The 20,541-nt window shown below is 37.9% G+C and overlaps 8 protein-coding genes across 8 annotated transcripts; 5 read left to right on the top strand and 3 right to left on the bottom strand.

Moving 5' to 3' along the window:
* Positions 1–46: 46 nt before the first annotated feature.
* Positions 47–1,031, top strand: Tsp_02693 (conserved hypothetical protein). Its single transcript, XM_003378973.1, has 4 exons — positions 47–52; positions 368–419; positions 638–746; positions 863–1,031. The coding sequence occupies exons 1-4, from the start codon at positions 47–49 to the stop codon at positions 1,029–1,031; spliced, it is 336 nt and encodes a 111-aa protein (XP_003379021.1).
* A 1,972-nt stretch (positions 1,032–3,003) lies between these two features.
* Positions 3,004–3,687, top strand: Tsp_02692 (conserved hypothetical protein). The gene has a single exon (XM_003378972.1). It carries the CDS (start codon positions 3,004–3,006, stop codon positions 3,685–3,687), a length of 684 nt encoding a protein of 227 aa, XP_003379020.1.
* A 947-nt stretch (positions 3,688–4,634) lies between these two features.
* Tsp_02691 (conserved hypothetical protein) lies at positions 4,635–5,313 on the top strand. Its single transcript, XM_003378971.1, has 2 exons — positions 4,635–4,838; positions 4,939–5,313. Exons 1-2 carry the CDS (start codon positions 4,635–4,637, stop codon positions 5,311–5,313), a joined length of 579 nt encoding a protein of 192 aa, XP_003379019.1.
* A 1,526-nt stretch (positions 5,314–6,839) lies between these two features.
* Tsp_02690 (ETS domain-containing protein Elk-1) lies at positions 6,840–8,351 on the top strand. Its single transcript, XM_003378970.1, has 2 exons — positions 6,840–7,763; positions 8,001–8,351. Exons 1-2 carry the CDS (start codon positions 6,840–6,842, stop codon positions 8,349–8,351), a joined length of 1,275 nt encoding a protein of 424 aa, XP_003379018.1.
* A 1,617-nt stretch (positions 8,352–9,968) lies between these two features.
* On the top strand, positions 9,969–11,289 carry Tsp_02689 (conserved hypothetical protein). Its single transcript, XM_003378969.1, has 4 exons — positions 9,969–10,077; positions 10,374–10,516; positions 10,880–10,952; positions 11,072–11,289. The coding sequence occupies exons 1-4, from the start codon at positions 9,969–9,971 to the stop codon at positions 11,287–11,289; spliced, it is 543 nt and encodes a 180-aa protein (XP_003379017.1).
* A 100-nt stretch (positions 11,290–11,389) lies between these two features.
* Positions 11,390–12,061, bottom strand: Tsp_02688 (conserved hypothetical protein). The gene is given in 4 exon segments (XM_003378968.1): positions 11,390–11,450; positions 11,465–11,599; positions 11,627–11,744; positions 12,010–12,061. The coding sequence occupies 4 exon segments, from the start codon at positions 12,059–12,061 to the stop codon at positions 11,390–11,392; spliced, it is 366 nt and encodes a 121-aa protein (XP_003379016.1).
* A 304-nt stretch (positions 12,062–12,365) lies between these two features.
* On the bottom strand, positions 12,366–15,104 carry Tsp_02687 (major facilitator superfamily domain-containing protein 4). Its single transcript, XM_003378967.1, has 7 exons — positions 14,880–15,104; positions 14,219–14,370; positions 14,060–14,147; positions 13,882–13,993; positions 13,080–13,171; positions 12,729–12,809; positions 12,366–12,473 (listed from the first exon to the last, which is right to left on the bottom strand). Exons 1-7 carry the CDS (start codon positions 15,102–15,104, stop codon positions 12,366–12,368), a joined length of 858 nt encoding a protein of 285 aa, XP_003379015.1.
* A 2,539-nt stretch (positions 15,105–17,643) lies between these two features.
* On the bottom strand, positions 17,644–19,415 carry Tsp_02686 (maltase 1). Its single transcript, XM_003378966.1, has 3 exons — positions 19,193–19,415; positions 18,976–19,139; positions 17,644–18,912 (listed from the first exon to the last, which is right to left on the bottom strand). The coding sequence occupies exons 1-3, from the start codon at positions 19,413–19,415 to the stop codon at positions 17,644–17,646; spliced, it is 1,656 nt and encodes a 551-aa protein (XP_003379014.1).
* Positions 19,416–20,541: the final 1,126 nt, after the last annotated feature.

The following is a 20,541-nucleotide window of genomic DNA, read 5'->3' as shown; positions in this document are numbered from 1 at the left end:
ACGTGTTTTATTTGCTTTCCTTTTCTATGAAATTTATTTTATCCGAATGCAAGTATAAGCGCTGTTGTAAGCGTGTTACTAGCGGTTATGCTTTGTTGTTTTGGAGAAAGAAGATCGTTTTGTTGAATTTGAAACGTTTGCTGTTACAGTGAATTGACGTGAACATATTTGCTCATGTTCATTTTGCTTTTGCAATGACAATAACACTACATTGACGATAAGTATTGCTTTAGTTATTATTTGAATATTGGTCTGCAGAATTTATCAAAATGAAAAAAGCCTTCATAATGCAATTATTTGAAAATACGTGTATAAGTGACATGTGAAATTGATGTGCGAAATGTTATTATTTTATATATAATTGTAGAATAGTACAATTTACTGTACGTGTACAGTTGAATATTTTGAACAACGTGTTCGTTGTTTGTTTCTTTCTTTGCTGTTGCAATAGTGTGATTTATTTAATTAATTGAAATGTGTTTTTGCTGGGTTTTTTTGTTTGGGCAGTTGGAGAACGGAGAACATTTGCTTATTATCTGTTTCACGGTTTGAATTAATTGAATCTTTTGTTCGCATTTTTCGTTTTCAATTTCATGTTTCATTTGATCAGTTTTTAATGTTTTTCTTGCTCTCGAAGTATCAACGTTTTGTGTGAAACGTGTGAAACAACACCCACATTGCAGTTCTATTTTCTACATAGATATATTTCTCGTACCAATCTACAGTATTGTAATTAGTGTACGCAGGTTGGTTTTTAGTGGAACTTGTGCTGAGTGTTTGGAACAATTTTATTTATATCGCTTTATAATTATTTTTTCCGCAGTGGTGGAAGAATTGTTATTTTTTTTTCAATTCCATCAAGCAAGCAAACTGGTGGCAGTTGTCGGCTAGTGGAAGCGCTTTTGATGTCCGGGGCTGTTGGGCCGACGTCAGAGGTTCGCAAAAATCGTCGGTGCGTAATATTGTTGATCCCGCTAGCCATATGTTTGTTGGTGATGTCATGCCGAGCCGCTTGGTCCATAAGTCAGTGAAAGTTAGCGAGAGAGAGAGAGAGAGCATTGGTTTGGCGCTTTTTTGTTTGTTCGTTTCACTTTGTCGGCCGGCGAAAAGCGTGCGTGAGCTATTTTACTTTTCTCTTTTTCTTGTATGTATTTATTTTAAATGCTTGGCTTATTTGTTTTTCTGTTTATTGTGGCTCTTTTGGGCAATTTGTGTAAATTGCTCTCAGTTTTCCAACTTCCGGTTTCAACGGGTTTCTCCTGTTTCTTGCCACTTTCGGCCCCGTTAGGTATATCCGGTTTCATTTTCGTCAAGAAAAAGCGTGCTAATAATTTTCCGCTTCTTCTTCATCTGCCACACTACTGCCGTTGGTTGGCTGTTGCTATTGTGTTGCTTTCATTTTTAAAAATTTCAATTTCATTTCCTCTGCCGTGTATTTGTTTTCTGTTGTCCATCTGCAACCGGAAATTAGGCGCGCGCTTGCCTGCCTTTATCGTACTTCTTTTTCATAATACACGCCAAAAATGAGAAAACTGCTTTTCATCATCATCACCATCAATACTGTATCCATGCATGCATGCATTATCATTATCATTATCGGCATCAGCTCTACTATACTTGTCTGACCGGTTCGTTTCTGATCACTTCATGCGCATCAATTATTTTTCTGTTATTCTTGTTTTATTTATTTGTTTGTTTGTTTGTTTTTTTATCAGTATTTTAATTTCTTCATTTAAAAAAAGAAAAAATAGAATAGAAGGGGCTAATAGGAATATATTTTTAAAAAAAGTCAATAATAATAGTTTTTCATGGAATATATATGTATATAGTGAATAATTGTTTGTTCTTTTTTGTCGATGCTTTTCAAGTTTTTTTTTATTTTTTTAAATTTATTTTCACACAATGAATACCAAGTTGAACGGGAAATTATTATCATCATCATCATCAAGTGCTCGTATTGTATTGTATTGTATTGTATTGTACTATATTGTTGTTGGTCTTTACAATTATTGGTCATTCTTTGACTTTGTGCAATTCAACCAACCAAACTTATACACACCGATCAAGATTGTTGCTTTCACAATTAAGCCAACCTAACCGCCGCTAACTAACCATCCCCGTTGAACATCAATCATCAAGAAGCTAATTTTTTCCAACAACAGGCAGGTTTGTTGTTGCTGATTATCTCATCTCATCTCATCTCATCTTATCCCATTTTATTATTAATAATAATTTAATTTTTTTCTCATATTATTTTTTTTGAATATTGCTATTATGGTGACGCGATCGCAGCAAATGGGATCATTTCCTGCGTCTTCATTTTCGGGACGCGCATTTTCGGTTTCGCAGTAATTGCGGCCACTTCAGCTAACCTACATTTCTTGGGCAGCTTTTCACCCGCACACCGGTTTGTTGCAGTAGTTCACTTCTATTAGTAATACTGGCATGCTGGTAGTTGTAGTCGGTAAGTAGTAGTAAGCACCAGTATACAGCGGCGGCGGCGGCGGTCAAGCTTTTTTGTTGTCCGTTGACCCTCGTCGCTAGCCGTCAATTTTTCACACTTCAAGCCAGCCAGCCAGCCAAGTTCCAACAAAACTGCACGCAACATGCAATTCTTCATTTTTAAGTTTTTTATAAATTATTATTATTACTTATTTTTTCTAATTTTTTTTCTCTCTCTTTCTGTCTCTTCACATCCAGTGGTAGTGGGGTAGTGGTGAGATATTCAAACTGAAGAAATAGAGGTAAAAAGAAAAGCGTCGGTTTTCTTTTAACCAATCACACAATTCCTTTCCGCCACGACATGCTTGCCGTTCATTGTTGCTAATCTTTGCTTTCTGAACGCTCTCAGTGTTTGCAGACGTCACCAACCCTGCAGAGGAGGGAGAGAGGGAGAAGGATTGGATATTGTCTTTGCTTTCTTTTGCCTGTGCTCCACCGATTTGCCACCAGTCGGAGAGGAAAAAATGGAAGGATGGAAGCCTCGCGGTTCGCGTGCAACAAATGCTGACAATTGTTGCTTGTCAAGCTTCTTCTTCACTGACAATTTATTTTCTTTGTTTTTTCTCTCTCATATTTTCTGTTCTCGTCACCCCCTTTTCAACATCTACCTCTTCCACAGCTCACATCCACACTATTCACTTCCACACTCGTAGTCCAGTCCGATTTGTAACGGTTTTCGCTTTGCTTCTGCTGACGAGCGTGGTGATTGATCTCGTTCTTCCAGGGCGTGGCTTGACGTCAACGCCGAAATCAAGTCGGCTGGCTTCCGCGCCACGTTGCCATCGGTCGTCTTTGGCCGGCAAGGTCGACGGTGCATTCGCACCGACCGACCGACAGACGACAACGACGGCATGCGCCCCCGTCGAGCTCCATGCCCCGCGGCGGCAACGGACACAACGGTGGCATCCATTGTACAATAAAAAAAGCCGAGCCGGCTTTTTTATTGCCAAATCAAAGAGTCCTACTACTACTACTACTACTGTTATTGCTGCTGCTGCTGCTGCTGCTGCTACTCCACTCGAATGTGGGGGCCATGTAGACCGGAAGAACTGGGATCCACCAGAGGAACTTTTCTTTTTTCATTCTTATCTTTTCCCATCATATTATCCATCCATCACCATCAACAATTGTTGTCGATTGTCGTCGTTCTCTTCTATCAATTGTACAGTAATTTTTTACAAATAATATTTATGCATACGGCGGCTGGCTGTGACCTCTGGCCTTGGAAGTCGGCGGCGTTAATGGCCCGACCGGAAAAGATGCGCTGGTTCGATTAGGCATTCATAAATCAAACGATTCACTTAACGATCGATTAATACGTGACGTTGGCGCCCCTAAGCAATGCGCTCCAACATTATTGTGACGGCATTGAAATTTTCATCACAATAGCACAGTAATAATAATCGTAAAAAAATAAATAATAAATGCAACAGAAAAATAGCCAATCATGGGAATTTTCAGTTTGCACAGTGAGCGAATTGGAAGCGATGATTTTTTTTTGTTTTCACTTTTGCAGCTTGACTACTAGTAGTAGATTTTAGTTAGATTTGTGTTGTTTTTGAAATTGACCACGTGCAGTTTTTTTTTTTTGAATTTCCTCTTTGAAATATTTATTTAAATATATCTGTTGGTTGGTTGGTTGTTTCGGAGAAATTCGAACGCAGCGGCAGTGTTCACATCTGCTTTTGCTTAATCATCATCATCATCATTCACTCACACACTGCTGCTGGTGGTGGTGGTGGTGGATTTTTTGCAGCTTTCAAAATGTTCATCTTCTTTTTTTAATCGTTGCTTGCTCGACTGGTTGTTGCTTGCTGCTTTGTGGTCTTTGTTCGAACTCGAGCGGAAGTTTGTCTTTTCGATCGCGTACCAACTACTACTACTGCTGCTCATTGCTCAGAGCTGGAATATTTTTATTCCCATATTCCCACTGGAGAATTGTGTGAAGAGATGGAGAAAAAATTAGGTTGCATATGCATGCTTTTCGATTGCATGTCGATCATTATTTTATTTATTATTTTTTTTTCAAAAATTACCCTACTCAGAGTTCAAAGTTCTCGTATGGATATAGATAAAAAAAGAGTTGGTTGTTTTTTCTTTTTTGATTACATATATACACGGTGCTGTTATTAATGAAGGTGCACAATTTATGCGGAAATTGGTTGGTTGGTTGGTTGGTTGGTTGGTTGGTTGTATGGAGAAAAATATGCTGTTGTTGTTGTTGTTGTTGTTGTTGGCGGCGGTTGTTCGTGTGTTTTCTTTGTATAAATGATTGCGTCGTGCGTTGGACAAGATTGTTGAAAAGTGGTGACGATGATGATGATGATTATGATGAGGTATGTGTGTTTTGATCGTATGTTTGTCCAAGTATGTGATGATTGTGAAGAGAAGAATTAATTGCCAATGAGAGAAAGCAACTGACTTTTAACTGGTCAGTGGAGAATTTTGATTCGTCGTCATCGGTGCGAGCCGGTTCGGTTGTGTATATGTTCACCTCGTGCGGCCTCGGCAATTTTTGCCACGAACGCCACGGCTAGAGCGACGACGGTCAGTTGTTGGTTTTATTTTATTGTAGCAGCAGCAGCAGGTTCGGTTGGTTTAGCATACAGCACACACGGACGGGCTAATCTAACCGCCACGTCGTGCCTTCTTCGTCTTCCCACTAGTCAATTTGCTCAGCTTAACGCTGCTGCTGCTGTTGACATTTCGAGAAGCAAGCAGGCAGACGACAATCTGGAAGAGAAGCACACCGGCATATTAATTGCTGCTTTTCGACGCTTTTGGTTTGGACGACGACGACAAGAGATTTGACGAAGGTGTGGCATTCTCACGTGCACGCGTGCGTGCGAGCGAGGCTGTTTCTCTTTCTCTCTCTCTCTCTGCTCATCTGTACTGTACGTTGGGGGCAAACGTCAAGATGTGAATATTCAGCATTCACATCAAGCTTTGGAACACTTGCGCAACACACTCCGCTCAGTCAGGTATACATCCGGACTCACAGGACGCTACTAGCCGTTTGGAGATTTTTTTTTTCAGTGATGAAAATATTAATTTAGCTAGCTAGCTGTGGTACGATTGGAACAGCTGAGAAAAAAAACTGCTTCTGCTTCTGCTTCTACTTCTGCTTCTCTCTCACTCACTCACTCACTCACTTACTCAGGTCATCATCGCCTGCTTTCAACTTCTCACATGCACAGGAGGCGCGCCGAGCAGCTGCGACCATGCTCCATTGACCTCGGAATTTGCTTTTTCCCTTTCTTTCACAGACAACTCTTTCTCGCATTGTACTTGACTGACCTTAATACACCGTCGTCATTTCCTGTATCCGCTCTTTTTGTCGTCGTACATTGGTAGGAAAGAGAAAAAAAAGAGAGATTGAAAAAAAAATAATAATAAGTGTTGACCTGAAATAGCGCGACACATCAGCGCCCACTGCTGGTTGGCTTGCATCGTTTGCTTTTTGTTGTTTATCGTCGTCACCATCTCTCTTTTAAAGCCGGCCTCTCTCTCTCTCGCTCCCTCTGTGTTGCTTTCACTCTTTGTACAGGATTGCCTTTGCTTGCACGCCACGGCAGCTTAATTCAATTATTTACACTTTGTTAACCGGTTCGATTTTCTCTCATTATTCCGCACAATCCATGCGCACGCTTTTCTCTTTTGCTTGCTCTTTCTCCCTTTCTCTCTTCAATTTTCTTTTCTCTCTCTCTTTTGCTTTATCCGTCCCTTCTTTCCACCCACCCTCCCCCTCCCTTTTTTCTCTACCTCCCTTTCAATTTTTCTCATTTTGTATGTACAATTTCTTTCAGTTAGCTTATCCCATCTCTGTGCACACGTGCAACGACAGTCACTCCTCTCGGAGACTTCCTGTGTTTGTTACTTCCGTGTCAACATGGACGAGTAAACACGCAGAAGCGAAAGCGAAAAGTAACAGTTGTCATTATAGACCGTGAGAGCGAACCGCCGCCATTAATTTCTTGCTCTATTATCTCTTTTTTATCCCTATTATTATAGGCTTTGTTTTCGCATCATTGACAATCAGTCGCCGCGTTAATCAACAGTCGAATCTCACTAACTACACATATATATAATTATATCTTGCATCTTGATTGGCGATGATATTTTATTTATTCACCTGCGCGCTTTTCTCTTCTGCGTGTTCTCAGTCAGAGCAGCGTCAATCAACTGAACATGATTTTAATTTTCCATATTTTTTTTTACTTTTTAGCATTGCCGTTTTGGTAGAGTAGTTTGGTTGTGTTTTCTTGTTGGTTTTTCTTTTTTCACCAGACAGCAGCTCAACCAACCTCTATCTGCATCGAAGTACGTACGTGCAGATGATGATGATGAACGACATGGCCGCCGCTTCCAGCACCACAACCGCTGCGGTGAGCAACAGCAACAGTTCAACTACTGCGGCAGTTTCTTCGATGATGGAAACTGGCGTTACGCTTTGGCAATTTTTGCTCGAACTGTTGTTGAACAGCGAGCATGCGGAAATTATCCGCTGGACCAACAGTGACGGTGAATTCAAGCTGCTCAACGCCCAAGAAGTGGCTCGTCTGTGGGGTTTGCGAAAAAACAAGCCAAATATGAATTATGACAAACTATCCCGCGCTCTGCGTTATTATTACGACAAGAATATTATTCGCAAAGTGATGGGCCAGAAGTTTGTTTACAAATTTGTAGCATTCCCGGAAAATGGTCGTACTGACATGATGAACTATTTGTTGAAGATGAGTTCGGCTGTAGCCGCTGCCGCGGCCTGTGCTAGTCGATCTGCCCCGGCTGATATCAACGGTTATGGTGCTGACGACGAACTAGAAGACGATGCTTCTACAATCAGTGCCAGTTGTTGTTCTCCATCTGAACAGCGTTTAATTAGCAACAACAACAACAATGCTAATAATAATAATAATCCAAATCCTTTGTTAGATCTCGCTGTCGGTACGAGGAAACGATCACCGACTGCGGATTGTTGTGATGAAGAGGGAGAATCTTTTTCTCGGCCTTGTTCTACTACTAATTTAACAGAACGACGCTGCAGCGTTGCAACAGCCACAACAACGACGACGACGACGACCGATGATACACAGTCGCCTAGTCGAAAGCAACGTAGACCGTCGAGTTTTGTCGAATTAGCGGACTGCGACCAGTTGGAACCAAATTCCGCAGCTAATGTTGCCAATGGTGCTGGTGGTGATGGGCCAACAACTACCACTACTAGTGCTGATGATGTATTCGATGCTGATCATCATCATCAGGTAGATGATCGCAATAGCAGCAGCAGCAGCAGTCACCATCATCATAATCGTATTCATCATCATCATCATCATCAGCATCATCATCACAACAGTCATCATCATTCTCATGGACAACAACAGCAGCAGCAAAGCGAGAAAAAGCCTGCTAGCCCGGTGGTGAAAAAGCGACCAGCTAAACCGAAGCCTTATCCGCTGAATCTGTCCGCGTTGAGTCAGTCGCATGCTGTCCAGTTGCAGCAACAACTGGCAGTCGGTGCTGCTCTTTCGTCACCGCTGTTCCAACCGACCGGTCTGAATCCCTATATGGCGAGTCCGTTGAATTTTTGGAACTCGGTCAACAGCCCAATACCGCTGAGTCCGTTGTTCTGTTCGTCGCCAACGGCGGCCACATTCCAATTCCCGCCGTCGATGATCGGCAGCCCTACCTGGCCGGCAAATCCAGCCGCATATTACTTCTTCGGTGGTCCCGCAGTTGCTCACGCCCAAGCTAATGCCGCTGCTGCGGCCAACAGTGCCGCAACTTTCAAAACTCCAATCGACGTCGGTCGATCGGCATTTATTCCACGTGAGTCGGCTCCTTCCGTGTGAAACTTTTCCTCACTTTTTCAAAATTTGGTAATTATTATTTTTTTTCGCAATTTTGCTTTCACGCTCGCATCATCATCAATCACACATTACGGTTGATATAATTTTTACTTTTCTCATTCGTCGCGTATCTTTTTCTTTCTTGCTTGCCCATTTTTTCAAAAACCTCTTTCTTTTTTGCAATTTTCTTTTGTTGTTATAACTTGTTTTATTTTTACTTATTATTTCTTTTCTTTTTCAAATATATATGCTAAATAGTGCTCCGTTATTGCATTGTGCCTTATAGCAATAGCAATACTAATAGTAATAGTAATAGTAATAATAATTTGATAATTTTCATCATCTGTGGAGAGGAGAAGAGAAAAATTAATGCGAGCTGGGTAACCAACAACGGATGTTTTGGCGTTATCTGGACAGGATGTTTCATCGCATTCCATGCTTTTTTATCGTCTGTCTTCCTTTTTTGTTCAATGGACAAGACGATCTGTTTGTTTATTTGTTTGTTTGTTTCTATGTATGTTGGTCCTCTATCTAGCCTACGGCGGTTATCTTATTATTATTATTATTATTATTATTGCGTATGTTTTTTTCCTTGTTGTTGACGACGACGACCACAAAATTGTGCGCTTCTCTTCTATTCTGCTACTACTACTACTACTACTACTACTACACTACTATTATTATTACTGATACTGCTATTACACTTATTATTTCTGTTTTTTCTTGGTAATTTTTATTATTTTTGAAAATCTTATCATGTGACAATAATGGTTTTGTCAGTACGTCAGTTGGACGTGCGCTCGTATTGTGGCCGCTTGCTTGGTGGTCGGTCGGTCAGCTTCTGATGGTCATCCATAGTCTGCTTTGCATTTTTTATGCCACGATATTGCGATGATGACGGATGAGAAGTGAGAAATAAAAAAAAAGTTAAAAATTAATTTTGTTGTTCACCGGCGGTGGCCGTTTGGTAAACTTTCGACGGTCTTTTCGAGGCTTCAAGCAGTGGCAATTTCCACTGGTTTCCGTGATGGTGATCGTGATCGTCGCCACTTGTTGTAAAGCTGGCTGCGGACGACGGTCGTTGGTCACTGTGATCCGCTGAAAAGGTACAAAATTGGATGACAATTTTTCCCAAATCCCAAATAAATTCAAATTACAAATGCGCAAGTGCAAAAAAAATATGAATTGAATAAATAGAATGAAATTACAACAACCTGATCGCTTGAATGCGCACTGTCGAAGTACAAGCGACGCTACAATCATGCCGGCGCAGGTAACACTGCCGAAGATCAAAAATACCGACCAACCGTAACTGTCGAACAGCTGAATGGAAAAAAGAAGATGAAAACAAATTAATTGATTAATCGATTAATAAATAATTTATGTATTTGTTAATTATTTATATGAACTGATCATTCATTCATTCATACATGACCAACTAGAACCGGATAAAGCGTTTCTCCAATGGCTGCGGCAACTACGATGAAACTGATAGCCGTTTCTGCGGGTAACAACAAATCAACGGGTAACAAACAGCAAAGGCTCTTTCTTGTTATGTAATTAATTAATTGACTGATTGATTGATTGATTGACTAATGATAATAACAACTTACGGCTAACATGGTTAGCTCTTTGCTCGACCACGCTAATCACCATCGGGTAAGTGCTCGAAATGAATACACCGGCCATGCTCGTGCCGAAATACAGCGCCGCACGATTGTGACCAAACGTTGCCAGAAATAGCATTGCTAACGTGGTGCCGAACTGAAAATGACAAATTTTCCACTGGACAAGTAAATTTCCACAAATTACTAACCAACCAACTAACTAACTAGCTCTTCTCAGTCAATCAATAAACTGGCAAATATGAAAAAAGCCGGAAAATTATATGCACAAGAAAGAGACAAAATATGTATGTGTATGTATATTGCTTGTTGGATTTTTGCAAATTTTTATTTATGAGCTTATTTTCCATTTGAATTCTTATTGCACAAGTAGTTTTATATGTGAAGAAATGAAACGAAGAACGTTATCAAGCGGGGAAATCAATTTCAATATCAATCAATTTCCGGCGGTTGTTCAACAGTGGACCTGTTGGATCAGAAGAATTAAAAGAAGAAGCATCAGCAGATAATTTTTTATCATTCATTTTCACATTTGTTGTTAAAGTTATTTATTCTTCTTCTTTTGGACAAAAAACTACGCATCCGATTCAGAATTCAGAAGAAACTGAAAAATAATTAATTGAGAGCTGTGGTTCGTTGAATTTTATTTGAAAATTCATTTATAATTAATTTGCTCTGTTTCCATGAATTTTCATTTGATTCAATGATCATCATCACAGTCAGTCAGTTAGTCAGTTAGTTAGTTAACTTTGGCTAATTCAGGAGCTTCAGTTTTCAGGAGGTGAGCATGTTTACACAGTCGCATCAGCGAAAGGCTAGCATGTTTACACAATCGTTTCACAATTTACTACTCCATACACACTGTGTAATAATGCTAATTAAAGAGATTTCGAGCGCTCATTTTAGTTCGACAAGCGGAATGAATCACTTTTAACGGAATACACATACGGTACGGTAGTAACTGTTGTTCCCTTTGAAAGTTTTCTATCATCTTTTCAGCTTTTGTTCTTGTCTTTTTTCCCTTAATATGCATGAATTTATACTAGCAACAAGTAGTGAGTGGAAAAGTGGATTGATTTTGTTCGTTTGATATTTCAGCTAAGCTAGCTGAAGTTGAGCCACGATTAACCAGAGCCAAGGCAGCAATGAAGGGGCTGTGTGCTCAGCTGCTTAAAGCTGATCAACGAACGGTTGTTGTTCATTTGAGAGAAGGCAAATATTTTCTCGCTTCAAGTCAGTCGCTCGGCTTTTACTCCTCGTCCCAACAATCACAACCCTTTTGTATACAAGCGATCATCAAGTCGTCCGTAAATTGACCGCCGGAACACGACACCCCTCTATTTGAGCAAACACTACTTTTGGCCACTACTGTAGGCGGCCGCTACTGCACTGCAGTGCAAGCGCGAAAAGCTTCTTCTATCTATCTGCTTTCTCCATCAGAGTCTCTTTCTCCATCACTGCTGACCTCAGCTGCCCTCTAAACAAATTAACGTACTTTGGTCAACAGTGGACGATGGGACAATTACAAAAGAGCAGGACCCTGGCCTCGTTCCAAACTGACCTTGACGTGAGATTCTGTTTCTGAGCGGTGCCAGAACAAAAAATAAGAATACGAATAAAAAGAGACTGAAAAAATAGAAGGGCACAAATAACGGGGAAAAAAGAGAATCAATCCTCTTCAACAAGTGGTTCTTTTTGTTTGGCAATTTGTGCAAAGCACGTCTCGATTCGAGGTCGTCTCCATAAAAGTGCTCAACCTGCAGGCAGGAGTCTGCAAGAAATTTGCAACTGTTGATCGTTCGTTTCATGCGCACAACAAGTGCGTATACAATTTGAATTGAAAAGCATACATACACTTGCTGCTTACCGTGAACAATTTGCAGCTTTCAATGGTAGGCAGATATGGTTGATTAAAGCAATTTGTATATATTCATTTTATGTGGAAAAATTGTTTCCATTATTCTCTCTCTTTCATCGTTCTGTGTCAATGACAAAATCACAATTCTACACCAACTGACGACTAACCAACAACTAACTAGCTGACTGACTGACTAACTTGCTAGCTCCACTGAAATGTACTGGTGTCATTTTCTTTTCTATTTTATAATTTTATCCAATTTATAAAGTGACCATAAATTATTTTGTCAATCACTTATAAAAAACAGTTAACCAATTTCGCTGCTCAGGTGTTTTCAGTGATAAAAATTATTGTAGTTTTACTGCAATTTTTTGTACAATTTAAAGGCATACAAAAGAAGCATTTTTGTTAAAAGTATTTAAATGTTAGAGTTCAATGTCAATAAGTTGAATAGCTTCTGATTCGACCTTCTGATTCCTCTGCACACAACCTCATCCAAATGCAAATACTTGATAATTAATTATTAAGCTACAATTAGAGGATATCGTGCCATTCATTTGTCATAATTAGGTGGATAAAAGTTTTGCTTTTCTTTTCATTTCTTGAGCTATTGCATGCAGCTTTGCCAACATTCAAACAGCTCTTGATAATTTGATCCGATAATTAATTGGCAATCAGTTGCCGTGTCATTAGATCAGGATTAACTAACTGTTTGCACGAGCTTGAAAATTTCAATGAATATTTGAATTCAGTTTTGACCGGATTGCCAGTTTTGTAGCTTGTTTGCTTTGCTACTTTGTATTCACAGTTTGTCTTCTTAAACCCCCCCACCCCCACTGCCTAACCTCCAGAAAAAAGGAAATTGATTTGCTTGAATTGCAGTTAGTAGTTACTTACAATGTTGATGAAAAGAAGGCAAATTGGAATTATGTGTATAGTGCAGAAGATGGCCATGATTCGTCCAATAGCAAAGGAGCCCTGAAGTGAATGATTAATTAATTAATTAATGATAATGAATTCACTTGACAGTGAAATAAATTAAAATAAATGAATTTTCTTTTCAACGTTTCTCTCGCCATTCTGTTTACCCAAAATAATGCGTTCAGCGTAGCTGCTTCAGAAATATGCAAATTTTTCACCGTAAGTCGACTGTACGAAAATATAAGAGAACCAAACATTGCCTGTTAATAATAAATGTTCCAATTCAAAGAAGCATACCCCCAATACATTCAACGACTACAAACATACCTGTAATCCATCAGCGAAAAATAAAATCAGGCCTGCCATAGCAATAACAATTTTGCCATTCACCGATGTACTGTCCAGTAGTTCCGTCAATTCTGAAAACAATGCTCTCTTTTAGCATGTAGTGAAAAAATTCTATTCAGATTTCAAAAATTGTACATATTCTTCTTCAATATATGATTAATTGATCATTTTTATTCATAATTTCTATTTTCAGTTCAATTTTTCTAACATTCAAATCCTTCGAAGGATGATTTTCAAGTTATGCAAATTAATTAAGATAAGGCAGGCTTAAAATTTGCATCATTGTGCGTTCATATTAAGTGTTAAACTTTTATAATGGAAAGCAAACAATGAAAAGCCACTCTTTCCTTATCAGTGCATGCAACAACAGCCTGCTTGTTTGTTCACTGCTTGATACTTTGATGAATGCTTCTTTTATAACACCGCTTTCGTTCAAAATGTTTTTCATCATTTTTCAAAATTCTTTTAACTGATTCAAAATGGTAAGTGTTTTCATATTTTAAAACTTTATTATTGCTTTCACTTTTGAAATTTCTACTTCTTTTGTATGGTTTATTGCTTTGTTCATATTTTCCATTTTCAATTTCCCAGTAGAACTTTCGGCCGCGTATTATTGTAATTATTGTCAGATTGCTTTTGATTTTACAAACTGTGATGACTTTTTGTTTTGAAGCAAGTTAAAATTCTGAATTGAAGGAAAATTCTAAGTTTACTTTTTATTTATTGAACAACAAACAAGCAATTAATCAGTTTATATTGTGAAGATAAAAAATTTCCATACCTGAATCCGGTGATATATTTTGATAATCGGTCGTGAAAAATGTTTCATCAGTAGACTTTTGGGTAAATTTTTCTTTAAAGACAAGACTTATGAGAAGTAGAATTACTGGAACCTAGAATAATATAACTAACGTTGATTCATTATTTTGTATACTTTGCAATATATATAATGTTCGAACTTGTAAAGCAGCCATAATTTGAAAAGCGATGTGCACTTGAAGCTGTTCTTGAACATCAGCCATATTTGTTGGCTGATTGTGTACAATTCTATAAAACAGTTGAACAGTTTTTTTATTGATTAGCATTCTTAGTTGGAAACTTTTTTCTCTTTCTCTTACTCTTCCCACTGTGCGCTTAGAAAAGATTGCTCTATCCAACTGGTGTTTGATGTGCTATTGTCTATTAGTTGAGTGCAGTCGAAATTTTTCAAAAACGGTCCAGCAATGATCGGACTTAAAAAGGCTCCAAAACCATAGCAAAAGTGCAAAGTCTGAAAATTTGTAGAAAATTCCCACAACACGAAAAATAATAAAAGTAAAAGGTATAATTTTACCGCCGCAAAAGGAGCAACGTGCTTTTGATACAAATTTATTATGGAAACATTAACTGTGGTGTCTATTATACCAAGATGAATACCCATGATTGCTAATATTGTAGCTAAAGAGTATATAGTTCCACAGGTTGGAATGGTGGCGAGCGTCAGACAAACCATTGCCATGCAAAATAAATTAATGCGTGAAGCATGAAAGCTAGAAAAAACATTTGCTTTTAAATATGAAACGTTGAGATGTTTTCTTTTTATAATTTTTTTTGAATGGTGAATAATATTGTTGTTTTTGTTGCTGCCGCTGCTGCTGTTTTGTCAGTGAAGTCAGCGTGATTTAAGATAAAATTAATTCAGTTTTTGTTATATTTTTGAAATTATTATACTTACAAATATAAAAGTTGTCCTCCTGAAAGGCTGCCAAGCATGATAAACAGACTTTGCACAAAAAATACCCAAGTCATAGTTCGAATTGGTGTTGATGTTTGACAGGCAAGATCCCAAAGTGTTGGACCCAGAAATGCAATGCCCATGCCAAAACTGCAAAATACTGCACAATAGACAAATGTAGCATAGCGATGTGTCCATAGAAGATGATGAAAGTAAGCTTGCTGCGTTGGTGTTGTCAAATTATCATAAAGGAAACTTTTATTCGTAACTTTTTCTTCTGAAATTGTCATATTTCCAGAGTTTGTTTCTTTGCAGTTTTTCATACTAAGATTATTTTTTAAATCTTTGCAATCATTGCGTTCCATAATGTTAGCTACAGGTTGGTCGGTCGTTAGTCTTCAGTTACAGTAGCAACAACAACAATAACCTGCAAAAAAACTGCAATTTAGCTGATCAATTTTGAAAATGAAGCAAACAAAAGAATTCATTGCTAGAAACAGTATATACATATATATATATATATATATATATATATATAGTAATGATTTTTTAAAGAGAAATTTCAATTGATTCAAGATGAAATGAAATTCAAAGCAAACACCGTCATTCTTACCTTTTTTCTGGAAAACAATGGCACTTGGAAATCTTAAAAATTAATTATGCTTGCATTGTTGTATGTGATAAAAAGTCAGGGCCACTCATTCAGAACACTTTTCTCACAAGTTGTGAAAATCAATTATTGCATTTAGTTCGAGCCAAGTGCAATGGGCGCTGACTTTATAACGTCTGATTTGCAAAGCTTTCACTCGCAATTCATTTATTTTTCTTATCACACTGAGGCTAGGTGAACACAGATAGGATCAATGCCTGAACAATCTTTCAAACTACATTTTAGTCAAAAGCTTTACATCACGCTTCGCCAACTAACTGCTAATGCATGCATGCAAAACTTTAAGAGCACCTAGATATTGAATAAATTTTCAAATTATGTATAATATATAAATAAACAAGCACACATATATACATATGTGTGTGTGTTTTTATTTATTTAATGATGAATGAGTCAGTATTGTTGCTTTCATGAATTTAATTAGTACAATGGCAAAGAAGGAAACAAAATTAGCATTGCTGTTCTACATTGCAAATGTTGCAATCTATCTTAAAGAAGCTGTTTCCTCATGCATTCCTAATTAATTTTTGAATCAAATCAACAATGAAATCAGAAAAAAAAATTGACCTGGAAATTTTTTTGAACTTTAAATTTTTTAAAGTGAGCTTTCAGTGCATTCATGCTGCGAAGCACGAGAAACGCATTGCCACTGCTATTAATTAAATTGTCCGTTTGTTGCTATTTATTATATTCTAGCAATTTTCGTGAAATGTTTTATTGAATTTTTGAAGAATATTTTGACATTTGAAATTTTCTGACTGAAAACTATTTTACTTATGGTTTAATATATTCTATCGACTGATAGTGTAAATTTATGTTAAACTTTCTTTTCGATCAAACTTACCCTGAAGAATGAATATTGGCTGTAAGTTATATCATTATTATTAGGACAGACTAGCTAAATTGCAAAAGCAAGCAGAACGCCGTGGAATGAGCATACAATTAAGGAACAAATAACTGACATCTGCATAGTGTTGACGATGTTGCTGTAGTATGCTTTCATAATTATATTACGCTTATCTCTTAGATTTTCATCATTTTATGTTATTTGATATTTGATATAATTGCTATCAGAACTTCGTCACTGGTTACAGCTGCGTCGTTATTAGTTTAAATGAATGTGTTTGAATAAACTAAAACAAGCGCAAACGGTAATTGAAAAAGCATCTCTTGTGCAACAGTCTGAAGGGAAATATTTTTTCAATTAGTTTTAATTGAAAAATTTACAACTCATCTATAATTAATCAAGTTAACGAAGCGATGCAATGAAATTAGTATGCGACGTTGACTTTTGATGCAAAGTATTGATGAAATCCAAAGCTTCTTTCTACTTTAGAAAGTATAAAAACCTATGTAAACTGATTGACTGGTTAAATTAAGCGGAATTTTTTCTAAATACTACGTACGGTATGGTAAGGAAGTAGGATCATATTACTTAATTACTTCACTCTTCAACTGCTTGCTGTTTGCAGTGCTTCTCCGTTCTTAAAAGAACCATAATTATGTCGGTGGTGGTAAATTTCAAATGTACTAGCTTAACCAGCAGCTAACGAGCAGCCTTACTAAATAAATAGTGTATTCTATAGCGAACAGAATGCTTGTGTTCTATAAACTTGCTGATTCTTTTCTGAAAGTACAATAGCGGCTCTTCATTTCACATTTAATGCAGGGTACGTTTTGAAATAAACAACCTAAACTCAACAACATCAACCTAGTGCATCATCATCATCCAACTTATAAGTGAAGAAAAGCTTTTCTCCTGGCGTCGTGAACTACGTGAAAGCGTTTGTTGATTAAAAATTGGTAGGCAATAATATAAAATTTTTAAAAACCAACTTCATTCAACTTTTAATCACAATGCAATAATTCATTTCAATGCATTCAAAAAAAGTAAGCATTTTATTTAAGAAAAATGTGAATCAAAGAAGAATATGTAAAAATGATTACAATTTAAACTTGGAGATGAAGATATATATATATATATATATATATATATATATATATATATATATATGTAGGGCTTTTCGTCGATTCTGCTAATCACGCTGCTCCCACAATGCTGTTACATTTAGTTGTAGTTTCATTTTGTAAAAACTCGATAGACTGAATGATGGCAATGGAAGCTAAAAAGAAAATTAATTTTCCACCAATTGACAATTTTACCGTTGGGCGGACGGTTGGAATCGAAGCACAAGCGCTTGCGTTTCGTTGAGCATTAGGCGCTTCAAATTCATCGACTCGCCTGGTTTGTAATGATTGTTCGAGTCTAATACCACTTCAGCTTCAGAGATGTGATCATCAACTGCGGATAGATCGGCACAAACTGTCTCACTTGAACGATTCAAATTCAGTACAATAACATACGTAGGAGAGCCGGTTTTGAAGCGGGTGAATGCAAATACTGTCTGTGAAGGACAAGGAACAAGCTGAAAGTTGTCGGATGATTCAGCGAACACTGCAGAAGAGCGAAGCTGAATCAAACGTCTGAAATAACACAGATGAGACAAATGATCATCGCGTTGTTTGTCAACTGATTCTTGTTTCGCGTTCTTGCCATGTGGAAGCCACGGATCACAGTCGGCTTTGGTGAAGCCATAGTGAGGAAGTTCAGAAATCCAGGCAACGGGCGACCTGCAAGGATCTCGACTAACTTCTTTGAACCGTTCTGGTCCTGCGCGTAGACCGTAAGAATCTCTACCCTTTTCAAAAGGTATGTCAGTATCTTCCATGCCGAGCTCATCTCCATAATAGCAGGTCGCAGTGCCGGGCAACAGTAAAAGTAACGTGTTTGCCATGTTCGTAAACCGAGAGCCACCGAGTCTTGTGGCTACACGTTTTTTATCATGATTTCCCAAAACCCAATTTGACCAACCGTCGGTCGGTTTGTGCTCTTGCCATTCAAGTACCAGCTTCACCAGTTCATCTGCCGTTGTTTCGGCAGTCCAGTTGAGCAACCCAAAATTGAACGGAAAGCTAACGCCTGCCGAATAATACCGCATCACGTGCTCAATATCACTGTAACCTTCGGTAACGCAGCATATTGTCTTCTTATGATTTAAGCCGAATTTTTTCATCAACTCTGTCCAACTTTGGACAATTTCGTACGTCTCCGGCTGATCAACATTGTACTTCGGTTCTGTATGATTACCTTTGGTAGTTAGTCGACAGTCTTCGGTGCCGGATGCTCGACGCTTACGCCCAACAAGTGGATTGTCACGAAACTCTTTGTCTTCGACTAAATAAATAACAGCGTCCACTCTAAATCCGTCCACTCCAAATTCCAACCAAAACTGCAACACTTGTTCCATCTCAGACTTCACATCCGCGTTTCGATAGTTCAAGTCTGGTTGCTCTTTCAAAAACTGGTGCAAATAAAACTGCTTCCGTTCTGCACACCAAGTCCACGCAGATCCGCCGAAAACACTTTCCTAAATTATTGTACAATGAATTTTATCCCACTTGTTGGAAACTTTCGATTTTTCTTCTATTACCCAATTGTTCGGTGGTTCAGGTGGAAGCTGATCGTCACTGCATGGCTTACCATCTACCCAAATGTAATAGTCGGCGTATTTTCCTTGTTTGCGTTTGCTCTGCTCGAACCACGGATGTTGATCCGAAGTGTGATTCGGAACTAAATCCATGATCAAATACATTCCTGAAACTAACCAGGCTTAGCCGTCTGTCAGTTGTTGTAGTAGCATCACTTACCCCTGTTGTGTAACTCCGTCACCAGCTTTTTCAGATCAGCATTAGTTCCAAAAAGAGGATCCACCTGACGAAAATCGCAAATATCATAGCCAAAATCGATCATGGGACTCTTGTAAACCGGGCTCAGCCAAATTGCTTTAACACCTAACCATTCAAAATATTCCAAACTTTCGGTGATTCCTAGGAGGAATAAAAATTTTTTGAATGGAAAATATTTTAACATTTTCTTGCAAACCTCTCTGATGTCATATTCTCCACTAATTGATTGACTATATGATTGTATACTGATTCTACGATTCAGGGAAAAAAGAAAATAGCAATTTTACACCAGAAGACGTGGTATTGAATTCAAATACACTTGTCAACAAATTCAAATTCAGTAGACTGTCTGTCTGTCTGTCTGTCTGTTTAGCTTCATCTGCTTATTCAAACAACTATCATTTGTAAGAATCGTACTAAATACTTGAACAAAGTCTATATCCTGAACACAGATAATAGAAACTTTAACAACATTAAGCAAAAATCCGTTTCGCTTCATTCAATTCAAACCCATGATTAACTTTGTAGCTTTTGCCGTTAAACGCTTCAGAGATTGCGTCTACCATTAAATAGCCAACATAGTAGTGAAATTTTTCATCTAAAATTCGGTTTTTAATAATAAAATTCTTATGCACTTTCACATTAAAAATAGATATTCAAAAATTAGATTTCCCTCAATAATTTACACTTCACTAATAATACTACGCATTAAACTACAAAACATGAAAAAATATTCTACCGTGAATATTAATATCAATCAATCAGGGAATTCAGCATTAAGCCATTGTTCAAAGCTGAAACCTTATCTGCCCTCCTCTTCGAGTCGAAGTACTTCACATTAAATTAACTGGCAAATGAAAACCCTCTGGAATGGTATTTTGCCTACTGATCGAATTGAATTGGAAAGCGCAGTTTCATTTTAGATTGCGTGATGCGTTGCAGAAAAATCTCAAAGCAAGACAAACAGCTGCTTAGCGTGTAAATTACAGGCACAAGTGAGTGAATTTGCAAAAATGTCGACTGGCGATAAGAGTGCATTTACCGGCGATATCGCCGACTCCATTGCCGGAAGAATCTTTGAAAGAGCGAGGATAAATCTGATAAATCAGTTCTGATTTCCACCATTCCCTGATCGCTGGAGACGAGACATTCGAGTCGCGATCGCTTTCTTGCCCTTTATCAGAGGGGTTTGAGCTTAAATGACAAATGGACAGTTTTCATTTCTGATAAAATACAATAATTCACGTAATCAATAACCTCATATTATAAGTGTATTTTCTTAGTAAATCTGTCACAACTCGACGCTACAA

The sequence above is a fragment of the Trichinella spiralis genome (genome assembly GCF_000181795.1).
Source record: "Trichinella spiralis strain ISS 195 chromosome Unknown Scfld2, whole genome shotgun sequence".
Taxonomy (NCBI): domain Eukaryota; kingdom Metazoa; phylum Nematoda; class Enoplea; order Trichinellida; family Trichinellidae; genus Trichinella; species Trichinella spiralis.
Note: the sequence above shows the minus strand (reverse complement) of the source record. Positions and strands in the feature narration are given on the sequence as shown.